Raw genomic sequence first — 24,906 nt, forward strand, 5'->3', positions numbered from 1 at the left:
AGTTATTTGCTCTATTTTGCAAAGACTTTGATTATTTTCTCTTTTTATAATACAAATTCAACCAAATGTTCTAAATGCAGAAACATAACCCTGCTCTAAAATTGTGTTTACAGTAGACAATCATAATAATATTTTCTCAAAATAATACACCTTACACCCAAATAAGAAACCAGAGTCCAAATCCCAACAGCTGAAAAAAAAAAACTGCAGATGAGAACTAAAAGTCCTGCAGAAAATCTCCAAACAGCAGAAACTGATCACCACTAAATAAAGTAACATGAAAGTTTCTCCAACAAGAAACAGCAGAACCAGCAATCAAATGATGTACCAAACTACGTCATGTCTTTCCTCAAAATAAAACATTTAAAAATCATGATGACATTTTGAATTATTTAAGGTTCATTCCATTTATTGTTGTTACACGTTAACAACTTGAAATGTTATGATTTAAATGGTTGATCTCTAAACCCAACTGAAAATCATATATTGTTTTAAGACTCAGTGCAGTTAAAAAAGGATAGGAGCACAGCGGAAAGGATTGGCACGGGGCTTTAGTCTTGTTACCAGAACAGCATGGTTGAGTTAAAGCACCATTCAAATGACAAATGTCATCACTCATCTGGGCTGTCTGGATGAACACTCCGATGCTGCGGATAAAGATGAGAGAGTTGTGAAGGATGTTGCTGTGAATCAGGCACACTCCTGTGGATGTGGCACAAGTGAAGGTAAAGATCTCAGGCTTCTGTGTTTCTGTCTCCGTTCTCCTGAGGCTGAAGCTGCTCTTTCTCGGTACTATCGTCCTGTGGCGGCCGCACGCGTTTAAAGAAGCCCAGCTGAGGAGGAGAGAAATAAAGATGAGACATCTAAAGCAAACTATCTATCCATCCATCCATCTTTTTTAATAAGCTACTTGTTACTTGCAATTATGTGATGTTATTAAAAACAATGTTATATAGATGGATGGATAATATAATAAATATAGTTTAACTTTATTTAAAAATAAAGGGCTAAATATTTCTAAAATAAGTTATTTAGCCCATACTTGCAATTCTGTGACCTTAAGACATAATGTTTAGCTGTCACTCACTAGCTGAATAAATTTATTATATACACACACACACACACACACAAACTTCTTTATATAAAAAAAAACATTTAATGAGATTTTATTGATTATGGTAAAGAAGGACTTAAAACCACTACTACTTCTGTCATCTATCTTCTGTTGTGATGAGATAACAGCCAATCAATCAATTAGTTTAATGCCCAGTATCATAGACAAGGCTTAAAGGTGCCATATACAATAATTGAGGTAACAATATACGAAAAATGAGCTACACGCATCAAAAGAATGAGAAGAAATAAGTGCAAAGATGTCATTAAAAAACTGACAAGTTATAGTGCTGCCGAGATATTAACCTGAATTAGCATGCTAAATTACTAGCCCCGGCCCGGCAGGTGTCGTAATACCAGTTCCGGCCATGGGAGGCGGTATGCGGACGGGCAACGTTAGCACCAGCCAAACTGCAATACGCGAGTGAGTCGCGCTCGCGCCGGCTTGTGTGTGTACTTGAACCTGATGTCAGTCGTGTGGAAATACAGCCCACTACTACATTTCAGTTCAGGGAGGAGTTCAAAAAATGATTGTTCGACATTATGTATGAGGAATACATTTTGGTAAGTTGTAGCATACTGTATCTTTCAACAGAGTTCATGTTCTTTTTCCAGCTAGTAGAGACGATCGGTTCACGTGCGCTAGGGATCTGTAGTGTAACATGTACAAGCGCCAAAACGGTATTTATTCTTTGAATTGCGTAATATAATTGACAGAATCTGAGAGCTTAACTAACCTGCTTGCTAAGTGTCAATTGCGTGTGTCTCACGGTGAATTCACGGCGCTAGCTTGATCAACATCAGCGAATGCTGTCTGTCAAATTAATTCACTAACAATAAAAGTGTAATATGAACAAAACGAATACCATAAACTTCAAATAATTGCCCAAGCTTTTATTTTCCCATACCGTCAAAATGCACCAGCTTGTTTTTGAGATCTATGAGGCGGTCTTCATCATTTAGTGTTGAGATTCATAGTGTTTAGTTTAGTTCACTCTAGTGTTTAGTTCATTGAGTCTCTGATCTCTAAAAATCTCCAAATGTTCCACGTGAAACTGCGGTCTTCCAACCTTTTACTATCATGTCAAATGATTTGAATAACATGCGCGATGGTAGGAGCACAAGTCATTTTTTGGAGGTATACTGCCCCCATCTGTTATGGAATATGGAGTAGGATTTGATTTATTATGGTAGATGGCACCTTTAAGCCTAGTCCTAGACTAAAATGCTTTTTTTGCGCTGTTTTAAATGAAAGCAACTTGCACTGATGTATCTTAAAAATATCAAGATGCACAACATTAATGTTTTTTCACTAGGGCTGGGTATTAAATATCGATTTCTCGATATTAATCGATTCTCATTTTTACGAACCGATATCGATTCTTAAATCTCAAGAATCGATTAGTCATCCTGTTTCATTTGAATGAATGGAACATTGTATCGCGGCTGGGCGCATCCAAAAAATCGCAATAATCTTTGTCCTTTGTTACTATTGATATGAAACAAAGTCTCAATTTTCAAATTATGTCCATATTCTTTAGAAATTCAAAAACATAAATAGCGTTTTGGCGCTGTGGCGTGAGAGCGCTCTGGCGCAGCTCAAGAGAAGCAGCAGCGCTGATCTCTCTTCCGGGTTAATAATACCAGTCACAGTGCGAAATAAACATGAATGAATTTATATTTCATATAATCTTCTTATTGTAAAAATAAATAAAAGTGTAATTTAAGTGTTTAGCTACAAAACAGTTTATTATTACCTTCATATTAGGCTAATGAAGCCTATTGGCTACAACTAGACTCCCATAGTTTACAGCATTTAAGAGATTTGATTCCCTTGAGAAAAATGGCCATTTATTTTAACTGATATCCAAAATAATCGATATTGAATCGAAATCGAAAGCTTGTGAATCGAAATCGAATCGAATTGTGAAATTTGTCTCAATACCCAGCCCTATTTTTCACATTTATAAAAGCTGCTTAAATATCCTAAATGAACTAAGGCCCACAGGCTTAATCTAAGCCATGTTAACTGAAGTTTACAGATCTTTACCTTATACATGACAAAGATAAGCAGAGCCAGCAGCAGCAGTCCAGCCAGGACAGCCAGAGCCACAACCCATCCTGGGACAGGCTGAGGGTTCTCTGAATTCCAGATCACCTTCAGAGAAGCCTGCAGGACAGACACAGGGTCAGTGCACTCAGTAACAAACACCATACATCCAGTGCACAAATGTAATAGGAATACTTGTAAGCTAAGGATAACTTACCGATGTTGTGCTGGTTGGTAACTCAGAGTTTATATTTTTATATGGCATCTCTATGACACTGAAGGAGGCAGAGGATCGAACATTGTATGATTTGTTTTGACTTTCAGCCTGAAAGGAAAGAAAGCCACCACTGTGTTTTAATATATTAGCATTTGTGTGGTGAAAACAGGCTGTTTTAGACTTTGCAGTGGAAGAAGTAATAGGATTTTTTTTTATACCTTGAGAAACGTGCTCACGGTAAGTCTGGAGTAAATAAATAGAATAGCACTCTGGCCTTTCTCTAGACGGCCAACCCAACACTTAATCTCCTGACACTCTGCATTCCCACAATCCTGTTGGGTACACAAACAATTGGACTTGAATCCATGCATAATGATGACATGGACAGTTCAATGGCATATCTGGACAGTGCCAGTGGTACACATGTATAGTGGGGTAAAATGGTTCCCATAAACAAAATTGGTTTGATGGTATAACAACCTTGATAATAGTTGAACAATAATTTATGATGCATAATTACATTTAAATAAACACTATCATTCAAAAGTTTGGGGTCCATAAGATTTTATAAATGTTTTTGAAGAAAAGGAAAAAAAAAACCTGACCTAAGCGGCATTTGATTTTAATAAATAAAATACAGTAAAAAAAAAGTAATATTGTGAAATATTATTACAATTTAAAATCTATTTTTTTTATTTGAATATTTTAAAATGTAATTCCTTCCTGTGATGGCAAGAGAATGAAATTTCAACATTACTCCAGTCTTCAGAGTCACATGATTCTTCAGAAATCATATATGACGATTTGCTGCTCAAGAAACATTTCATATTATTATCAATGTTGAAAACAGTTGTGCTGCTGCTTAATATTAGTTTGGACATTGAGAAGGATACTTTGATGAATAGAAAGTTCAAAAGAACAGTATCTATTTGAAATAGAAATGCTTTGTAACATTCTAGATGTCTTTACTGTCATTTAAATGCATCCTTGCTGAGAAAGTAATTACTGACCGCATACCTTTGAACAATAGTATTATATAGTAATGCATTGTAAAACTGCTGCAAAACTTCTCAGACAGAAGCAACAGTTAAAGATGTGACAATACCAGAATCTCCAGGTTTTCTTCCCCTTCTTTGTCCCCCAGGTCTCTGCGGTGGACGTTGTGTCTGTTCCCCCCCTCTGCTCTGTCTCCACTGGCAGAGGTCTCATTTTTGTCAATTAATCTGGGATTCTAGGTAAAAGCAAAAGCATAATTTTATCTCTGGAATATTATACGAGATCCTAAATACAATCCAATTGTGAACAAGAAAGGTTTAGTCTCTGTACACTTTTAAAATACTGTGTAATTAAAGGGAGGGTTCACTCAAAAATGAAAATTCTGTCATCATTTACTTACCATCAAGTTGTTCCAAACCTGTATGAAAATTATTTCTTCTGATGAACAAAAAAGTAAATATTCGGAAGAATGTCGGTAACCCAAACAGGCCTATTGACTTCCATAGTAAATCAGAAACTTGGATGAGTATGACAGAATTTTACTTTTTAGGTGAAATATCCCCTTTAAATTTTAGATCCTGTTAATTAACCACAGTATTACATATAAAAAATACTTTCATGAATCGATTGTGGGATACATACAGTGACATTGAGAGGGTTGAGCTCCCTGTTTGAGCTGCAATTCATGTTTCCGTCCACTTCAAACTTGGTGATGTAGAGCAGAGAGCCGTTGTTGAATCTGTAGGGCCACTGCACATCCAAAATGGCCTTACTGAATGTACTGGGTCCTCTGTTCCTTAGCTGGGACAATCAGTGATTACAGAAGATAAGAAAAAAATCGTAAACTATGCACAGAAGCTTAATAGATCTACAATGTCTTTTTACCAATAATAGTCACAGCATTTTTTTTTTTTACCTCATAGATGTGCTGTACAAGAGGTCCAATGTCATCCTCCAGAACAGGACTGTCTTTTGGCTGCCAGTTAGCGATGGGTAAAAACACTTGCTCTGGTGCTGACACCCTGCACAAGATAGAGCCGATTAATACACAATAAGTACATTTTGTGTTGATTTTATCATTAAGTAAAATCACAAATATATATATAACAACAAGACAACAACAAGTTTATTTATATAGCACAATTCACTCCATCAAAGTACTTCAATGTGCTTTACAGAACGTAAAATCATCATGAAAAAATACCAGATACAAAACATGCACAAAAAAAGATAATAAAGATTTAATAAAAAATAAATAGACAAATTTAAAACTACACAGTATAGCTAATTTTAAGATCTCAGTCATAAGCTTGTGAGAAAAGAAAAGTTTTCAACTTAGATTTAAAAATCAATACCTTGTATATATAATATTGTGTATATATATTGTATATATAAAAACATATAAAGTATCATACCCTCTTAATTCCACTCTGGCCAAAACCGCAAGCTTTGTGACAACAGAGACCAGATTGCTGGTTTTGTTGAACTGATTTGAGCTGAAAAAAAAGGCTATTTATTTACTTTTACAATCAAGCAGAAGGTGGTGCTGTTTCAAATACTGACAATCATTTCATTCATTAAGAGACAAAATCTATATAAAAAAAAAAAACTAGTCTAAGTTATAAATATGCAGCAGTATATATCATTAAGGTTCAGATAGATGTGAGGGTGAGAAGAAAGAGTGAGAGACAGGGAGCAAAGCAGGATGTTCTCCAAGAGAGACAAAGACAGCTGTTCCCTGTAATTAACATGTGAAAAAAGTCACAGGCAGTCAGCAGGGAACTGTAGGATTAGAAGAGGGAACTGCTTGAAGTTTTATTGACTTAAATAAAAAAGACAGGAAGTGGAGATACTTGTATGCCCTTATTGGGTTACAGACTTAGTATAGCACAAAGCAAAGATTCTCTCAACGTTACTGTTGTAATAGCAAGCATTAATTAAAATACCTCTTTATCTGCAAGTCAAACTTGACTTCTGTGTCCTGTTCGGAGAGCTGGTGCACGCTGAAGCGCAAGCCTGCTGTTATCTAAACCACACAATTTTACAGAAAAACTTCAAATGAAATAAAACAGCTAATTTATGTGTTAAAGTGCACAACAATATAAATAAAAATAAATAACGTATGGCACAGATACAAATGCAGATAATTTAGCTCGGAAAGTCTGTTGGTCACCTTAGTTCCTCCTTTCATTGGGTTCCCAAGATCACACACCACCACTCTGGTCTGATTCTCTTTCTTGAACGCACAGGACAGTCTAGACAATGTCTGAGATACATAAATAACAGATGAAACCTAAAACTAACTTCACTATACACGCACACACACTTCAAAAGTTTGGGGGCGGAAAGATTTTTTCAATACATTTGATAAAAAAAATAAATAAAAATAAATAAATAATAAAACAGTAATATTGTAGAAATATTATTAAAATTAATATAACTGTTTTCTATATAAATGTATAATATAAATGTAATTTATTTCTGTGATGCAAAGCTGTATTTTCAGCATTATTACTCCAGTCTTCAGTGTCACATGGTCCTTCAGAAATCATTCTAATATGCTGATTTTGGTGAAACTTTTATTATGATCTATGTTGAAAACATTTGTGGGAATGTTTAAGTGGAAACTGCTATACAATTTTTTTCAGGATTGGTTTATGAATAGAAAGTTCTAAAGAATACAATTAAATTGAAATAGACAGTGTTTATAACATCATGCCTTTACTGTCAATTTTGATCAACTTAATTTACTCTCCCTGAATACAATTATTAATCTTACTGACCCCAAACTTAATGGGGGAAAACTTTCTGTATTTTGGTTAAAGATCTTCCTTTAACTCTTCCCCCATCAGTATTTTTGATAATATTCACAAAAATGTCATGGCCCCCATAATATTTTGTTGTATGAATATCTAAACGTGCAGTAAATCAAAAGAAAGGACACAGACTTTGGTTTCAATCAAAAAAAAAAAAAAAAGGTTTATTTTTTTTTTCAAAGAAAAGCCGGAAAATTCCATCAATGGCGGGGAAAGAGTTAAGTGATCTGACTCTGCTCACCTCAACGTTACGCACGACCCCAATGAAATCTGCCTGAGATGGTAGGGTGACGATAAGGTCGGCCTCATAAGCCCCCTCTCCTCCATTCTCTGCTATGACGTCCAGGGTCAGGGGGTTATCGTCACCTATGTAGATCTCTTTCTGGTCACTGGATCACAAAACAACAATCAAAGAACAGACACACAGAGTTAATCTCCAGCTCTGCGCCTCCAGACAACACAGTGGAATTTAAGGCTCAGATGAACCAATGACTCACCTCACAACAGACAGTTTTAAGTCTGGCTTGCAAATATTGTCTTCGCCACAATCCAGGAGTATGTGGGCCTGGAAAATCACAAGGGATTATGGAATATTAAAGACAGTTTCTATGTTTAGCCAATGCTATTTTATAGTGATTGTTTGAGGAGTCTAACTTTGGTTAGAGACAGATTTAATAATTTGAGTAGCTGCTGCACAATATATCGTAGTTCATGGTTCCCACACTTCGTAGTTGAATCTCTATGGTTTTGCAGTCGTTTATGATGAATGGATAACAAAAAAAAAAAAAAAAAAATCGATTCACAACGTATTTAGACTTGGGTCATTAAGAACAATTTGCAAATTTCTTCAATCAATTCCTTGAAAAGAAGTGACTCAAATGCATAAATAACTCACTCCATCGATATTATATTAAGATTTTCATCATTTTTTTCCAAACCTAGAAAACACCATTTAAAATTCCCATTTTACCCAAAACACCATTTTTGCCCATGCCTGTGGGAACACCGGTAGTACAACTGAAACAAATTGTTAAAAGCCTGAAAGATATCAATCATTAACTCAACCATGGCAGCCATATAGTACAGTATATGACCAACTGGAAAATCTGGAAAATTTTCACTGGAAAATGTCGTCTGAACTAGTAGGAAACATCCACTTTTGTTCTGGTTCTGACATTGCAGTAAATCTATCGCACTGATTAAATCTAACAATCGTTTATAAGTTATCATATCACGCAAAACCGTGCAAATTATACTTTGTTCTCAAATTGTTAATGTTAACAATGTCAGCATTGCGTGACTACATGTAATGTCCTTCCAATATGTATCCTTGTTTTCGCATGGGCTTTTTTTTCGGTAGCCACTCCGAAGTCTTGGAGAGTTGTCAGTTGTCACTGCTGATTCTCAGTTGATTCTTTCTGGATCCGCCATCAAAGTTCAAAGTTTGCTAAGTTTAATTATATTAAGTGCTGTGAGAAAATGCAACATAGCTTATACTAGCCGAGACTACCCCTTTATGATGTGACGTAAAGACGCAAAGACATGCTCGAACCTCCCATGAAAATCCACCAGTACCACTGGAATTAAAAACATTATTACAAGCTTACCGTTTTGAATCGAGCTACGGCAAGCAGATAGTTTTGAACACTGGCTGGTTATGTATTAAAATTGTAATAATATTTCTCAGTATTAATGTTTTGACTGTACTTTTGATCAAATAAATGCACCCTTGTTGAGCATAAGAGAGTTCTTTCAAAAATCGAAATAAAATCTTACCGACCTAAAACCTTTGAACGATAGTGTATATGCAATGCCCCTGTAACCAGAACTATGGGAAACTGTTGTACCTGCTTGGTGACATTTGTAGGTGCAGATTGGTCAAGGATAGGCAACAGGCCGGTCTTATCTGCTGCAGTTTTGTAATCCAAGTTGTACTCCATAAAAACAGAAATGGGTGTGATCTTATCCCTGAATTCTGAGTCATCCTGTTAAGAGAGAGAGAGAGAGAGAGAGAGAGAGAGAGGTAGAGAGCCAAAAGTGGACAGAGAGAGAAATGGGGCCTCTATATCAATGAGCTCAAGGCTGGGGAATTTCAGTCCAGCTTACAAGCTCTACAACATGCTCTTTTATGTCCAGAAAAGAGAGCTTTGGCTTTCCAGGTCAAATCCTTCTTTAGCTCTGTAACACATTGTTCCTTTTTGAAAACAAAATAACGGCATATTCCAGTGCCAAACATCTGGGCTATCTGCCACCACAGCTTTAAATGCAGCGCAAACACATATTTGATGACATAGAGGCATCAGCACTTCTTAAGCTGGCCAAGAAAAGCAAAACTACACTAAACTATTTACAGCCCAGTACCAGCAAAAGTGAGGAAAGAGACACAAAGGAAATCGCTGTGTTCCTGTATCTCAACTTAGGAACACCATGGGTTTGATTTTCTTATAAAATATACAGTATACCTCGCCTGCACTGCAAGATGCTTCGGATAAAAACACATGTCAAATGCATGAATGTTCACTCACTATTAAATAAGCCTGAAGTTCCTCACAGGCCGGCCCCTGGTTGTTGGAGACGGTCATGTTCTTTGAATAATGAGACATCTTGTTGTGGAGGAACAGCACCCGTTTGGTGGCTCCCTTGTGTTTGAGGCGGTCCAGAGTCAGATCCACTTGGAAAACTGTGAATGAAAGAGTTTTCCATTTCAATCCAAATGGGAGTTCAAATAAAAACAAATACTAGACAAAAAAAAGAAATAAATTCAGAAGGAATGCAGGAGTTAAGACTCAATCACACCAAGGATGATAACTACAACGATATTGTTACTTTGTCGTTATCGTAATAGTTACTTTCCTAATGATTTTTTCGAGCTGATGAACAATAAAAACAATGACAGCCAATCAGAATCCATCCAGTATTACAGAGCTCAAGTATATAAAGTACCAGACAACAGAACTGCAGCACACTCATAATAAACAATGTCATCGCCCGCTGGTGTTAACACTAATATACTTACAATTATAGTTATTGTTCTTAGTGTGAACAGGGATTTAATTATATAACAGAGCTTCACTTTAAAAACAAAGAGGCAATTTAAAGGGCAACAAGCCAACATTTTCATTTGTTTTTTAAAAACACAGTCAACCCTGAAACCTTTAAACACTGTGATAACCTAGAATCTCTGAAAGCATTCAGCTGTTTTAAACTCTGTTTCAGTTTGCCTGAAATAACCTGGGGTTAAAGAGTTATGGCTCTTGGATCAACCCTTATGGAGTTTAACTAGGGACTTTTGAGAGATACAAGCACATTTACATAAATATGTCCGAACGTAAATGCAAGATTTGAACATTTGGCTTTGTAAAAATACTTTTAAAACTCAAAACATCCTTCTTTGAAGAGAGTCCTCCAAAAATAAAAATAAATCTTTCTTCTGAAGATATTTTAAAGAGCCTTGGAAACCTAAAAAAAAATAAAAAAAATGCATTGTATGAAAAACCCTGAGACACTTCTCAGAATCTCTTCTTTTGTGTTCCACAAAATAAATACAGTTTTGGAACATTATTTTATTTGGGTGATCCATACCCCTTTAATGGCATAAGACACATCACCCACACTAGCATTTCAACAACGAGTATTACTGCAAGTATTCAGAAACTTGGTCTGCTTTGTCATGGTGAGGTCATCAAAATAGGTCAGAACTAATGACTATCTATTACTCGACAAAATTGCACTACACAGCTTTTTTCCACATCCTGTGTACAGTATAAGCATGTACAAACACTGATACTCATTTCAAAAACAGGAGTTTACATACTGTAGGTGTTTTTTTTTGTTTTTGTTTTTTTGCCTTTTCCTTTATGACATTAAATATTATTACAACTTAAATTAATTGGTTTTGGGCTGTCACTAATGATTATTTCGGTAATCGAGTAATCTGTCAGTTATTTTGACAAATAATCAAGTAATTGGATATGTTTTTGGGCTGGCACCAATGATTATTTTGGTAATTAAGACATTTTTTTTTCATCAAAAAGTTTTTGTGTATATAAAAATAATAATTATAAAAAATAAAAGAATAATAATAAAAAAAACTGACCTAAAATTCATATTTTTTAAATCATATTTTCTCAAATCAAAACAACTGATACACAGTTTGTGATTTTCAACTATAAGCAGCAGATCCATTTATAGCAAGCCTTGCACCATACACATCCGCACCTTAAACTTGCATAACAGCAGCCATTAGCTTAACCAGAGCATAGGAGAACTTCAAAGCACGCAGAGAAATAATGAATTGGAATCATGGTCTGTGGTCTCTGAACAGTGAGCTGCAGGTCTGGTAGCCATTACACCCCAGACTGTGAGATCCATGTGAAGGCTTTGTGAGCACCGGACGCTGGACTTTTAATGGCTCTGCACCGTATGTCCGGCTCCAAACACACTGATGCCTGACACTTCGAGCTCTAGTTTCTCCCCGCAGCGATGCTCATAACACACACCGCAACAGCAGGACTCTGTTTACAGCTGCAATGTGCTTCTGCTACTTGCAGGTTCCATTGCCCTGAATATTATATGTTTCAATAATTTGCATATATTGAAAAATAAGTACTTACGAAGGGAAGACTCCGCTCCTTTTCCATTTGCCTTCAGACAATATTTCACAGTGAAGCTAAGGGGAAAGAATTAGAGTAGAATTGTGTTAATTCACATTGTTTTCATGATATTCTTAAGGCATATAACTAAATGTTAAAAAAAAAAAAAAAACTGGAAAAATGTTGAGTTTAGGGATATTTAAACATTTTTTACTGTGATTTTGCAGGTGATGTAATACGATTTAAAGATGATTTAACACACTTTTATTTGGACATTTTGTTTACATCATTCATGAAACATTTAGCATCTAAATGGCTTCGATGGCTGCTTGGTTGAAATTGTTTGATGAAAAAAAAAAAAAAAAACTTGACCCACCAGGAAACTGTGGTGGTTGTTCCAGGTAGGGTGCAGCTTTTGTCTTCAGGGTTCAGGATCTGTGGGCTGATATCCAGTGTGGTGTTCACACTGATGACGGGACGAGCCCTAACAACACAAAACAAGCAGGTATCATCAGTCTGCCATTTTAGACTGGCTCCTTATAGTGTGAGATTGCAGAAAATCACAGAAAAATCATTAAAACACAGCAATTTAGTTTTAAAGGATCATTTTAGTATAGCTTTACATGACTCCCTGAAAATTAAACAGGCTATTGCTGTTGCTATACCTTTAAGAAGTCTATATGTTATGATTGGCTATCCACACTGCCTATAAATCACTTGCTAATTCACAGATCCATTCATGAGGGTGGGTCAAGCTTCAAAATACTAAAGCACCATTTATATAAAGATGTGGTTGGTAATATAACTATGTTTATGTTTGTGACATCAATACTGTGACGGATTCTGAATCACCAATCTTTGTAGCTTAATGTGCATTAATGGCCTGGACTGGGAAGGGAGTTTTATCACTGTAAACATCAGAGTATGACTCCGCTATCCTTTTGACTGCTGTTTATCATTATTCAGAGCTTATTTTGCAACAGTGACCAGCTGACTGTACCATAATGCCTTTTACAGGCTTATTATGCATATGTATTTACAGTATATGGCTTATTATGTGTAGTACAGAGTCAATCAATGCCTGGTGGTCTTCCATGTACAAATATAGATGATGGGAAATGTTCCACTGTTATTTTCTTTTAATTCAGGTCGTAATTGCCTTCACTACTTGCACATAAACCAAATTAAATGCTGCTGAATTAAATGAGACCACCTGCAATAGCTTATCCGTCCTGATCATAAAATTCTATCAAACACACGTGTGATTTCAAAGTGCAGAATAAGCATACTGTACCTGTACAAAACAGCTTTGTCAGCTCCAAACACCCCCACAATCAGGTCTACAAAAGGACAGAGAGTGGGAGAAAGAGAATGAGAAGAGAACACGAGAGGAATTGATGTGACAGGAACTTGAAGAAGAGTGAATGTGTAAAACAGCAATGAGTGTTGAAATCTAACCAGGATATCCATTCTGATCAACATCTGTGCCTCCGTGCATGGCATAACCAAAGCTAGAAGGCATGGAAGCAGACGCCCATGTTCCTTCTAAAACTTGAGAGGCCACAGGATTCGGCCCTGTGGGACGCCCGTTATGGATGTACACCAGGCCGCGGTGGAACTGCCCACCATATGGGGCAGCAATAGCCACATCTGATAAAATACAGAGGGATAAAACCAGCCTGGTTATTGAGTAAATGCCATGGGCAGTATTGTTTTTATTTGCTAGTACAGCCATTGCTCAAAAGCTCATGAGTCATGATTTCAGTTGCACAATAATGCAAGGAAGACAATGACAACTGCTTATGAGCATGACCACAAATTACCATGTATGTTCTGACTTGTCTGATGTTGCGCACAACACAGCACACAAATGCAAAGAATAAAATGAGAGGAGTCAAAGACGTACCATTATATCCATCCATATTGAGGTCTCCCAAACTGCAGATTGAGCTTCCATATCGAGCATAGATCTCAGAGCCTGTGAGTTTGATGGCGCTGTTGAAGGTGAAGCCACCTAATCCCATATAGACGTAGACCTGACCAACCTCTCTCAATTTCCCATCTGAGCCACGGTCCATGAACAGAGGAGCCCCAACCAACAAATCGATCTTCCTGCAGGGGGAAATAAAAGGTTTATCATATTGGAAAATATCACAGCACGTTCTCCAGCATACACCAGCAGGGAAATTCATCTTGAAAATAATCGCTGAATGTCACAAACAGATAGGCTGATTAAAACCAATCTTTCTGCTCACAATAAAAACAAGTCCTTTCTGAACACAAAAATGGTCAACAAGTTCAGTCACAGAGCAACTTATCAGGAAACTGTATCTTCCCTGTTGCACAATGTTCAGATTTTAGTACATTTTTTGGGAGATACTGCCAGAGAATGAACAAACACTCTCAAACCATTGCTGTGCATACATATATTTAGGGTAGGTTTACTTGGCACAGTGATTGTGTAAGCTAATATAATTTTAAGCAGTGGCTCTCAAAAAAAAAGCAGCATTAAGCATTAAAAAAATGTCCAAAACAATACTAAGTTTATGACATGCCTGCTTTCATTCAGTCACATTCTTATTCACAAATGACATGTCACAAATTCAATTCACTAATGAATCTGTTCATTCAATGCCACTCCAAATCTCGTTCAGACTCAAAACACTGGATACAGCTGAAATAGTAAGAGTAGCCGATTTGCTTACACTAAAGTCAGTCTTTGGAGGCAGGGGGGAAAAAAGCCACCAAAGCAGCTGTATGCTTCATTGGGAAGACACTTAAATAAATTATATGAGTGCTAGAAAGTGAACAGAAATAGTACGTTCACTTGAAATATTCATTCAAAAGCAGTTTCTTTCATGATAGTATGAATGTAATATATTTTAGACTCCACAGACTTCCATTGAATGGACACAAACAGTTTAAACATACTTTGTTTTGTGGAACAAAAAAAAAGATAAGTCATACAGGTTTGGAACAACATGAGGGTGAGTAAATAGGATTTTTGACATTGTTGAAAACTGTCCCTTTAATGTCTGTGAGATGTTTCTCGTTAAGAGTCAATAGTCAGTTTTGAACACACTTTCATGACCAAGAAATGCCAGTTGAGAAACACTTATTTAAAATATCGATTTCTTGAAGGAATAGATTGTCAAAGAGCTTAGCCTAAAAGAAGCTAGTTTATGTGTATGATTCAAGCGTTGTTATTATGTTTTGATTGGTACTGTGAAGCTGCTTTGATGCAATCTATATTGTGAAAAGCACAATATAAATATACTTGACGCGTGTAGAAATCGTCAAACAGCAAAGTTTATAGCATCACTTACCTGTCATTATTGATGTCAACGGCTGCTACAGAATAACCAAAGTAAGCAGCCATCTAATGTGGACAGAAAAGGAAAAAGGAAATAATTATTAAAAACCCGGGCCTGTCAATGCCACACCTCATGCTCTTTGCTTCTCTTGCTCTTGAATGCTAGCAACATTGCGGTCAATAGCTTCCAGATGTGGGAGTGGATGTAGGGCCTAAACTCTCTGCTCGTAAACAAATGTCGAACATAACTGTGCCATGACCACAAGATCATGTGACATGCAGGCTGCTCACAGGCAAGACTGTTCGTATAAGAGGTGTAAAGATTTTTGTAACACTCACCTGTGTTCCTGTGAAATTATACATAGACTCCATGTTCCTCCCATTGAAAATGTTGACCTAACAAGACAAAACCAGACAAAGAGCTGCTTCAAGCAGGGTTGCATCTCTTTTATGGGTTTTTTGGCAGATTCCTGGCCAAAAATAATATTTAACTCACATAACCAAGAGCCTTCTCCCCTCTAGGAACTCCTGTGACATAATCTAGAGAGGCAGGAAGAATAAAAAAGGAGTTGGACACAACAATGCTTTCATTCAGCAACGAAGCTTCTTGATCCATTTACATAGAAAAATCAGACTTAAGCCATTCACATAATGCACTGCAATGTATTTAGAGCAGGTCAGACCATGGCTGCTTAAAATTGCACTACAAACTCAAACATTTGTCGTCAATAATAATTTTATAATTTTTTTCAAAAATCTGCTCACTAAGGCTCAAATAAAAAAATAAAAAAATAAAGAAATCAGCAAAATACAGTAATATTGTAATTCCATAAAAAAAAAAAAATATTGAAATGTCTTACCATCTTCACCATCCTCATTAAAATCACCAACAGCCACAGAGTAACCTAAAAGGGAATTAAATGATGACATAAATATCTGCACTGCATTTCTGCTTGTTTGCGTTGTACATTCTGATCATCACTGCAACTCAAAGCACACAAACATCCATTACATGTGCAACCCAAAATTATATTGAGCTCCTGATTTACAAGTAACAGTCCAAATATAAATCACCATGAAAAAAAATAATTACAACTTCGAAAAGACATCAAAACAAAAGATGCAAAATGGCTTACCCAAATAACTGTCATCATACTGAGCCCCGGCTGACTTGGTTGTTAACTGGTTATTGTAAGGAGTAAAAAACTCCTTATTGTATCTATTGATGACTTCAGTGACGTCATCTGAGATCAGCTGACCTGGAAAAAGATGGGAGAAAAAACAGTTAGGAGAACACAAGCAGATTTTTTTTTTTAATTAAAAAAAAAAATGGTATCCCAATAGGAAATTATGTTTACAAGCAATAGATGATGATATTACGCAAATCAGAAAGTAGCAGTGAGAGTATATGCATACATATAAACATTAAAAGTAAAAACATTCATTCAACAAAAAGCATCATTTAAAATCATGTAATAATATTTTTAATATGGTTGTATGTGCATTTTTTTGGTCTTTTTTATCTTTACAGAGTTTGAGTGTTGGGGAAATCACTAACTACATGTCACAATGCAACTTACAGGGTGTTGTTCACACACTTGTAGTGCGGTTCTCTTGGTCCAAAACCAATTTTGCGATGGAACTTACCAAACATCCAAAACAAGGCTGTGTACCTAGCTAAATGCCCTAGTTGTATGTGTGTACGTACATATGATGGCATTTTGACCAGCTGAGAACTCGTGAAGAGCTTATTAGATGTGTAAAGGAGTCACATAAAACGAAGATTTGCTGCAAGAAGACAGCGTTTCTGACGCCTGTACCGAACTGTAATGGACAGCGAAGCTCCTATGACTAGAAAAAACAGGTATACCTTTTTATCCTTTTTAGGGTCACAATTGGTGACATCACATCCAGTTTTTGGTCCGTTTAGAAGTTTTTGGTCCGTGTTACATTCATATTTCTTGAGTTGTTAGTCTTGGTCCACTTGTTAGGTACACACCAGGGTTCAAATGGCAGAGTTCTTCTCACTTTCGAATGAAACGCACTAACAGAGCGAGAGCGTTCGTTTTAATCAAACCAAACCAATAGTGGAATAGGAGCTAAGTTTGTTCAAACAAAGTAGCTTTTTTTAAGCAACTATCTATCTTTTAAAAAAAAAAAAAAAAAAAAAAAACAGATTAAAAGGGGTGGTTGATTGCGATTTCACTTTTTTTCATTTTAAATAGTGTGTAATGTTGCTGTTGGTGCATGAACAGTATCTGCAAAGTTGCTGCGCTGAAAGGTCAATGTAAGCAGAGACATCATCTATTAAAAATCAGGAAGTTTAATGCCTACAAAAACGACGCGAATGGGACGAGAACGAGATACTTCACGGGTTTAAGACGTAACTAACCCATAAATTTACATCAACCCTCCCTCCGGAATATGCAAAAAGGGGGCATGGCCATATTTCTGCGGCTCATCAAAAGACCTTTCCTCAAATGACCTCTCAAGTTCATTTCAGGGAATCAGTGTACCACTAAATGTACCACTAAAAATGTATTGAAATATAAATACATTTGAGTAAGCACTTTCTAACAGTCCCCCACATAAGTTACTTTTTTTTCTTAGCAAAATAATTTAGTTTTTATAACTCACAAGTTGTTTAATTAAAAAGCTATTATGATGTAGAATTTTGTACGATACAAAGTAATCATACCATCACATTCACATTTCTGAAAGCATTTTACTCTCAGCATGGAGTATAATTATCATACCATTACAAAAGAGACACTCAGCAGAAAAACTAAACACATTAACAACAAAAAAAAAAAAAAAAAAGAAACACCTTTAAAATTAACTTTTAAAAACGATCACCACAGGTCATGAAATTCATGAAAGATGTGTTTAAATGTCTTTTCTGGGCACGGTTCCTAAAATAACCTCACCCTATGAGGTCATAACAGATCTGCAACTCTGTAAACAAGCATTTCATTTTCAACATCACTCAGTACAACACAAATTTCAATGAAACCACAGACTCTTCTCCACTGCAGTAGACAACATATGATTCTGCATAATTTATTGACTTTAAAACGGCTCCCTCTCTTCTAAGCAGAATTTCTCTCACAGGCGGGGATCCGAGACACATTTGTAAATTAACAAGTATTGTCGAGGTTGCGCAAACATTCACTGGCCTGTTTTGTTTCAATTCTATATCTGAACTTGCCCTTGGAAGCAAGACACAGCAGACATTCTCTGAGTCACCAAAAAGTCCTGACAGAGGACAATATTGTTGTTTCCCCTTTCAGTGCCTTTCAGTGTCAAATTCACAGAAGGATAATACAATAAAACAGTTTACCTTGCCAATAAAAGCTTCCTGGTCCTCCAATAACTACACGGTTCTTCTGATGGAGACAAAAAAAAAATACATTCGGCACAAGTTTGGGCAATAATGGGAAATTCAATAAATACAAACAGCAGGGTAAAGCGCCATTTCAAAATTTAAATAATACAAAAAAATAATAATAAGTGGCAAGAAAAGCACCAGCACACTTTTTGAATAAAACATTTCATGAAAAATAAATGTGTAGGTAACAAACGGTAAAACATCAGATATCGTTGGGTTATATATATATAAAATATAATAGAAAATGTAAAAAAATAAATGCACAAATATATAAGAGAGCAAATTTCTGTGTTCTGTGGGGGACAAAAATACCTTCACAAAATCAGCACTGAAACCTGCTTGACAAAATCCTTGTCCCTCAGGTGAGTTTGATTCTGATAAAAAAATAAAATAAAAATACTCAGTCATTAAGGTCCTCAGAACTAGCAGATATAGTTTTGAGGAAGTATCAACATGAAGGAAAGGTGAGAAAGAGGAAGACAAACTTCAGACAGAAGAACGACAACTGGCTCACCGAACTTGAATGACATGCTAACTCAGACGTGTCTTAAAACCAAATATATGTAGGAGATGATACACAACACAAGTATGATATCCCATAAATCTAAGTCAAGACATTTCTGAGGAAGGCTATTAGATATGACCCAATAAGGTAATGAGCTGCAGCCTGAGGTGAGGTAAAGCGCTGTGTTCAAGTACATACTAGAGCGACAGGGCGAATATTCCACAATGCTATTGCCCTTCTTCAGGTAACATGTCCCGACAGGCTCTCTTTCTGAGAATCCATACGTGCTCCACTGGTAGAGAGGAGCACATGCCTGAAGAGAGAGAAAAATGTGTGTGCAAATCAGTACATGAGTAGGAAATATGTTCTTCTAAACCATATGCTGATAAATATCTGCTTACATATTACAGAAAGACATACTTTAAACATTTCATTTTAGTGCCATATCAGCATTAAAAGTCAATATCAAAGCAATAAAGAATATTTAATTTTATTTTAATTTAATTTTATATCTGACTAGTTTTAATCTAGAATGATGTTTATAATATGTAGGACATCCTAGGGTCAATGTAAACAAGGTTCCTTCCTACACAGTCAATTTCCAAATTACATACTTTTTTAGACTCAAATTTCCAAATCTCTGTCGACTTTCAAACCCCACTTAAAAGAATCGTATGTAAGAAACGTATTTCAATTATTCAGAAAATGGCCCTGATATGTCACTAGACATGAAGAAATCATGTTCATTTCAAATATGGGTCACTGACAACAGTAGTCCGCCCAGGATATTGTCATTTAAAAAGTGAAGTTGCAGCCCTCAACTGATGTTGGTGTTGTCATGTTGTGTTTTGGTCTGATGTACCACCCTCCACCTATCTACCAATCACGAACTCAGTAGTGTTGCGGCATACGGGTTGCCAGATCTGCTGTAGTTACCACAGTTGCAGATACAATGTGTCGGATAAACAAATGTCTAACGTAACGAATCCACAAAAAAAAAAAAACCTTGTTATGATTCTGAAATAAAACAAGGATTTGTATAGGAAATGCCTGAAAGATGGAGACGGGGGGGGGGGGGGGGGGGGGGGGGAAGGGGATACACTGCTCTACAGTAATTTGAAAGTGTTTGCAGTACCAGTTTTGGCCACAATCTTACATACGGTATCTTACATATATATATATATATATATATATTATTATTTTTTTTTTTTTTCCGGTCACATCGATTAATATGTGTGTGCATGTATGTGTATATTTACAGCATGTGTATAAATAATAATAATATATATATATATATATATATATATACACACACACACACACACACATATATATTATATACACAAACTTTTATGTTAGATGCGATTAATCGATTTGACATTTCAATTTTATTTCAGAACAAATCTATACACGTGCACCCTGACTCACCAGAATATGGTCCCCAGAGGAACGCACAGTGGCCCCAAACCATTGATTCGACTTGAACTCCATTTGCTGTCCATTGGAATTCTTCCTGTCATCTGTGATGGGAACGACAGAGGAAGGAAGAGTTAGTCAGTTAATTAGATTCATCAGACTGTCATCATGTCCTTTGTAGTAGACTACACTGCTCTTCCAATCACTACAATCTCTTCCACTGGTGTGTTCCTCTAATTCCAGCTGATTTCAAAAGGACTGGACAGTTCATAGATCAAAAAGTTGAGCTGATATGCAACGCCGCCCTCTCTCATCCTCTTCATTACCAAACCATCTGAAGTTCAATCCAAGGTCATGAACATGGGCAGCTGAATCTATTCATGACAATCAAATTAGCTAAACAACTTTATTAACACAAACAAGTCATGGAATTTTCAGAGCTTCAGCAGGAAGGTCAGTGATTTACTGGTGTTCTTTGGTCATTTTTGACTTTTTAAAAAAAATCACAGCTTCATCAGAATGGTACGACTTTTATGGCATTTGGAATGTGAACACACACACACAAATGCAGGGAATGATTCGAGGATGCTAAGTGGTCGTAAAACAAATAGTGACCAACCATATGAAAATGAATGGGAAATCGACAAAAGCACAAAAAAAATCTTGTACATCTACAAATCGGCAACAATGCAGATAAAAAGTGCTCTGTACCCAGGTTTGACTGTAGTAATAATAATGCAAAACCGTGTAAAGCAATTTTTGCTTTGTCCAATCATTTGGATTCAAAAGGTCAAGTCTCTATATTAATCTGAAATACTGCATTAATTGAAAAAAATATTTAAAAAATTAGATTTTTTTTTTTCAAATGTATTTTCAATGGCAAAAATGGACCATAATTATTGCATAAATATTAATAAGTGCCATCAAATCCTCTCAAAATAGGGAGAGGATGGGGAGGAGGAAGTTTCATTTTCAGGTGCCCGGTCACTTTTGACCCTGAAGATAAACAAGTGTGACTCCCAAATGAGGAGCACCAGATTAATTATAAAAATATGCTGGTGTTATTTTAATTATGAAATCATTCTTTAGTTTCATAATATTTGCCCTAGAAATAAAAATGAATGGAAAGCTTTTCAAATGCGATTTGTAAACATTTCCAAAAAAGCTCTAAATTTTTCCTAGGTCTGTAAGATCATGTTTTATGTGGAATTTCCATAGACATAATGTTTTAATAATGTTATACTGTATAAACTGTATATTCTGTCTCCACTACACTAAACCAACCCCTAAACATACCCATCACAGAAAACTTTTCCATTTTTACATTTTATGTATGACATTAGTTTGATTTATAAGCTGTTATTTTCAAGGGGACCAAAAATGTCCCCACAAGGACAAGAATTTCAGATATTGACATCGTTATGGGGACATTGTCCCTATAATGTTGGGTTTAGCAGGCCACACACTCTCTCACATAGACACACACACACACACACATATCTATCTATCTATATATATATACCCAAAAAAGATATCCCTTCCTTGCGGCCTTGGTTCATCTCAGCCACAGTCTCAGCCTCAGGAAGCCACAGCTGCTCATCAGTCTATGCTACTGAGCTGGGAATTTCCCAGTGTTTCTCATGGTCAACACAGTCATACAGCTGGTCAACAACACCCAGGCTTTACTAGAATTAAGTACTTAATTATTGCCAAACAGCACAAACGGGGAGTTGACAGTAAAAAGGCCCAGTGGAAACACAGTTGTGCAACCATGCTGTAACTGTTCAGCATTAATGTTTTAACATGATCCACACAGAGTTTTCCATCTCATACTTCTGACATTTCTCTCTAATTATCTAGACTGTGCCTGCTCCTCAAACAGCCAGCAGGTCAGTCAGCACAGAGACTATTGTACCGCACTGTTGTATTGACACGTCATTCACAGCAAAAACATGTCAGGACACAGTTATGCTTCCGCAGTTATTTAACAGAAGAATGTTTAAGCTTCTTTCATGCAGTACTAGTTATTAAGTAACAAATATAAACACTACTCTAGTGCAGTAAGTGCACAAATAAAGCAAGAGAAAACTAATAAAAATATGGTGGCCCCAAAAAGTATTCAGACACTTATAACAGGTACTTACAGCTTGGCAGTAACAAAGTCCCTTTAAGACTGTTATAGTCTTTGGCAGTTATATTTGTAAAATATTTTTACAGAAACAATTCCCCAAATTTATTTGGTTTGGCATTTAAATTGTATATATATATATATATATATATATATATATATATATATATATATTAAATCTACATTGTCACTTGGCTTGGCATTTAATATAAATAAATAAATAGATTTTAAAAATATATTGGAAATATACATAAAATATATCATTATATCCTCCAAACTTGTCTGCATACTCTGCCATAGATGTACAGCTACTCTATACATGGTTATTTTCCTAAGAACTTCTTTATAGGTGAAAAGAAAGAACACATAGAGTAGTTCAGATTTGGTGAGAAGTAAAGACACTGAGATAATCCAACTGAAGATCGTTGTGTGTGTCTGTTAGTTCCTCTTGAAGCGATCCAGCTTGGCTGGCAGGGTAAATCACTCAAGACTAGTCTATAACCGCCACTGAATGCCAATGAGATCTGGCACAAAAAACGGTGCCTATAGTCAAGTACACATAAGCCTGAACAAAGTCCTGTTAGTGTGAAGATTGTTTGTGTACATCTGCAATCTAGTTAGTAGGCCAGCACATGAATAGTAAAGCAACTCCATTGTCTGTTCCAGGACACTGCCAAACATGTGAATTCAAATTCAAAACACTTTGCAATAACAATCACACAAGCCTAGATGAGCCTTGAAACGACCCCAGGCTCCCTCTCCTGTTATTTTTCCTCCACCTATTGAAAATATTTAGAGCAAAGCTGATATATGACCCAATAAATCATTAAAGAGCCACAGGCTACTCAGAAGTTCCTATACTAACTCTGACAAACCCTACCTCTTTCACTAGCATACAATGTGAATCAATACACACACGCGCACGCACACACACACACACACACACACACACACACACAAGCTTTAAATAACAGCATGGAGAAGCAAAGATTATACTATGATATCTGAAAACACAGTGCTGCGTCTTACCAGTGCTGTCAAATTCAATCTGTGTGCATGTGCCGCTTTTTTGCCAAGGGCAGCTGAAGACAGCGCCCCTCTCAGTGACTACCGATGGGGTTTGATCAGATGTGTTTGCTCTGGGTGCACCAACCAGTATGTTTAATCTGGAATCAGAGGGAAAATGTGTTAAATATTTATTTCAATTATATATAATGCATATTATTCATTACTATTGGCATGATTTATTTGTATAGCACATTTAAAAACAACCACAGCTGACCAAAGTGCTTAACAACATCAGGATACACACAAATAAACAAAAACAAACAGTAGAGAATGTCACAGAAGCAAAGTCAACGCAAAATGGAAGATAAAGAAAGCTGGGTCTCAAGCAACGACTTAAAATTCAAATTTTCACAAGTCCGAGCTGTTCTCATATTCTTTTCCAGAGATTAGGAACAGCCACTGAGAAGGCTATATAAAGGGATATATAAAGTTAAATACGAAGAGTTCAGATGCAAAAGCCTCTAAGTGCCATTTGAAATTTTCTTCTAAAATGATAATTTTTATCAAGCTTGTATATTTAAGTTCAGTAATTTCACTTAAATGGCAATGAAGATTACCTATTAATTGTCATTTAAGTGAAATTACTGAACTTAAATATACAAGCTTGATAAAAATGGTCATTTTAGAAGAAAATTTCAAATGGCATTTAGTGGCTTTTGCATCTGAACTCTTCATACACTATATATTGTAAGTCCTATCGTTTTGTTAATACATGTTTCTTTCAGTATATCCATGGATCCTTGAGATTCATATATTCAGCACAATAAATAACACATAAAAAGCAATACAGTAGACACCTATGATATCAAAACAAGTTTGTCTGTAGTTCGCCACCTCACTAGGTTTACACACAAATTCATTTACTCACTGTTTATTATCAGGATTGAAGAAAGCCACGGAAAATCCAAAGTAACTTCCTGGAGGTCCAGAGAAAACTGAGGGTTTACTAATGTCCAGGTTAAATGAAAGTGCTCGTTTCCAGTAAACAAGAGCCACTAGAGCCCAAAGCCAACAGCAGATGAGATGTTTGCCCATGTTTTGTGTCTCTGTGGAGTATGAGAGTAGATGGAGATCGCACGGTTTGTGGGTGGATGTTTTGATCAGCAGTAACGTTATCCTAAGTTACATATGATCTCCACTGATTCCGCACTCCATAATAACACGCAACATTCACACTAACAATGTCCGTTACATTATTGCAAGCCGGGTGCTGCAATAAAAGCTCATTCGTTTCTAGCCTGTCCAGTAAAATGGAAGCAAAAGTGTAAAGTAGGACACAGGGACACTGATGTAGTCCAACTCGG

General features: G+C 36.2%; 1 protein-coding gene across 1 annotated transcript; it reads right to left on the reverse strand.

Annotated features, from left to right (window-relative positions):
• Positions 1-452: 452 nt before the first annotated feature.
• On the reverse strand, positions 453-24,906 carry itgav (integrin, alpha V). Its single transcript, XM_039655419.2, has 30 exons — positions 24,471-24,906; positions 23,564-23,700; positions 20,419-20,510; positions 19,189-19,303; positions 18,798-18,859; positions 18,438-18,483; positions 16,234-16,356; positions 15,958-16,002; positions 15,594-15,637; positions 15,437-15,493; positions 15,111-15,163; positions 13,691-13,896; positions 13,243-13,434; positions 13,079-13,124; positions 12,161-12,268; positions 11,806-11,861; positions 9,718-9,872; positions 9,040-9,177; positions 7,690-7,757; positions 7,434-7,581; positions 6,550-6,642; positions 6,323-6,402; positions 5,792-5,872; positions 5,293-5,398; positions 5,019-5,177; positions 4,486-4,611; positions 3,599-3,712; positions 3,381-3,488; positions 3,164-3,283; positions 453-833 (listed from the first exon to the last, which is right to left on the reverse strand). Exons 1-30 carry the CDS (start codon positions 24,635-24,637, stop codon positions 735-737), a joined length of 3,144 nt encoding a protein of 1,047 aa, XP_039511353.1. The 5' UTR covers positions 24,638-24,906; the 3' UTR covers positions 453-734.

This window comes from Pimephales promelas, chromosome 7 (assembly GCF_988280905.1).
Source record: "Pimephales promelas chromosome 7, fPimPro1.hap1.1, whole genome shotgun sequence".
NCBI lineage: Eukaryota > Metazoa > Chordata > Actinopteri > Cypriniformes > Leuciscidae > Pimephales > Pimephales promelas.

Coding starts and splice junctions, on each gene's coding strand:
- itgav (XM_039655419.2), bottom strand. CDS start 24,637: ATGGGCAAACATCTCATCTGCTGTTGGCTTTGGGCTCTAGTGGCTCTT. Junction 23,701..24,470: donor TTCAATCCTGATAATAAACA/GTGAGTAAATGA, acceptor CTCTGATTCCAG/ATTAAACATACTGGTTGGTG. Junction 5,399..5,791: donor GCCAGAGTGGAATTAAGAGG/GTATGATACTTT, acceptor TATCTTGTGCAG/GGTGTCAGCACCAGAGCAAG.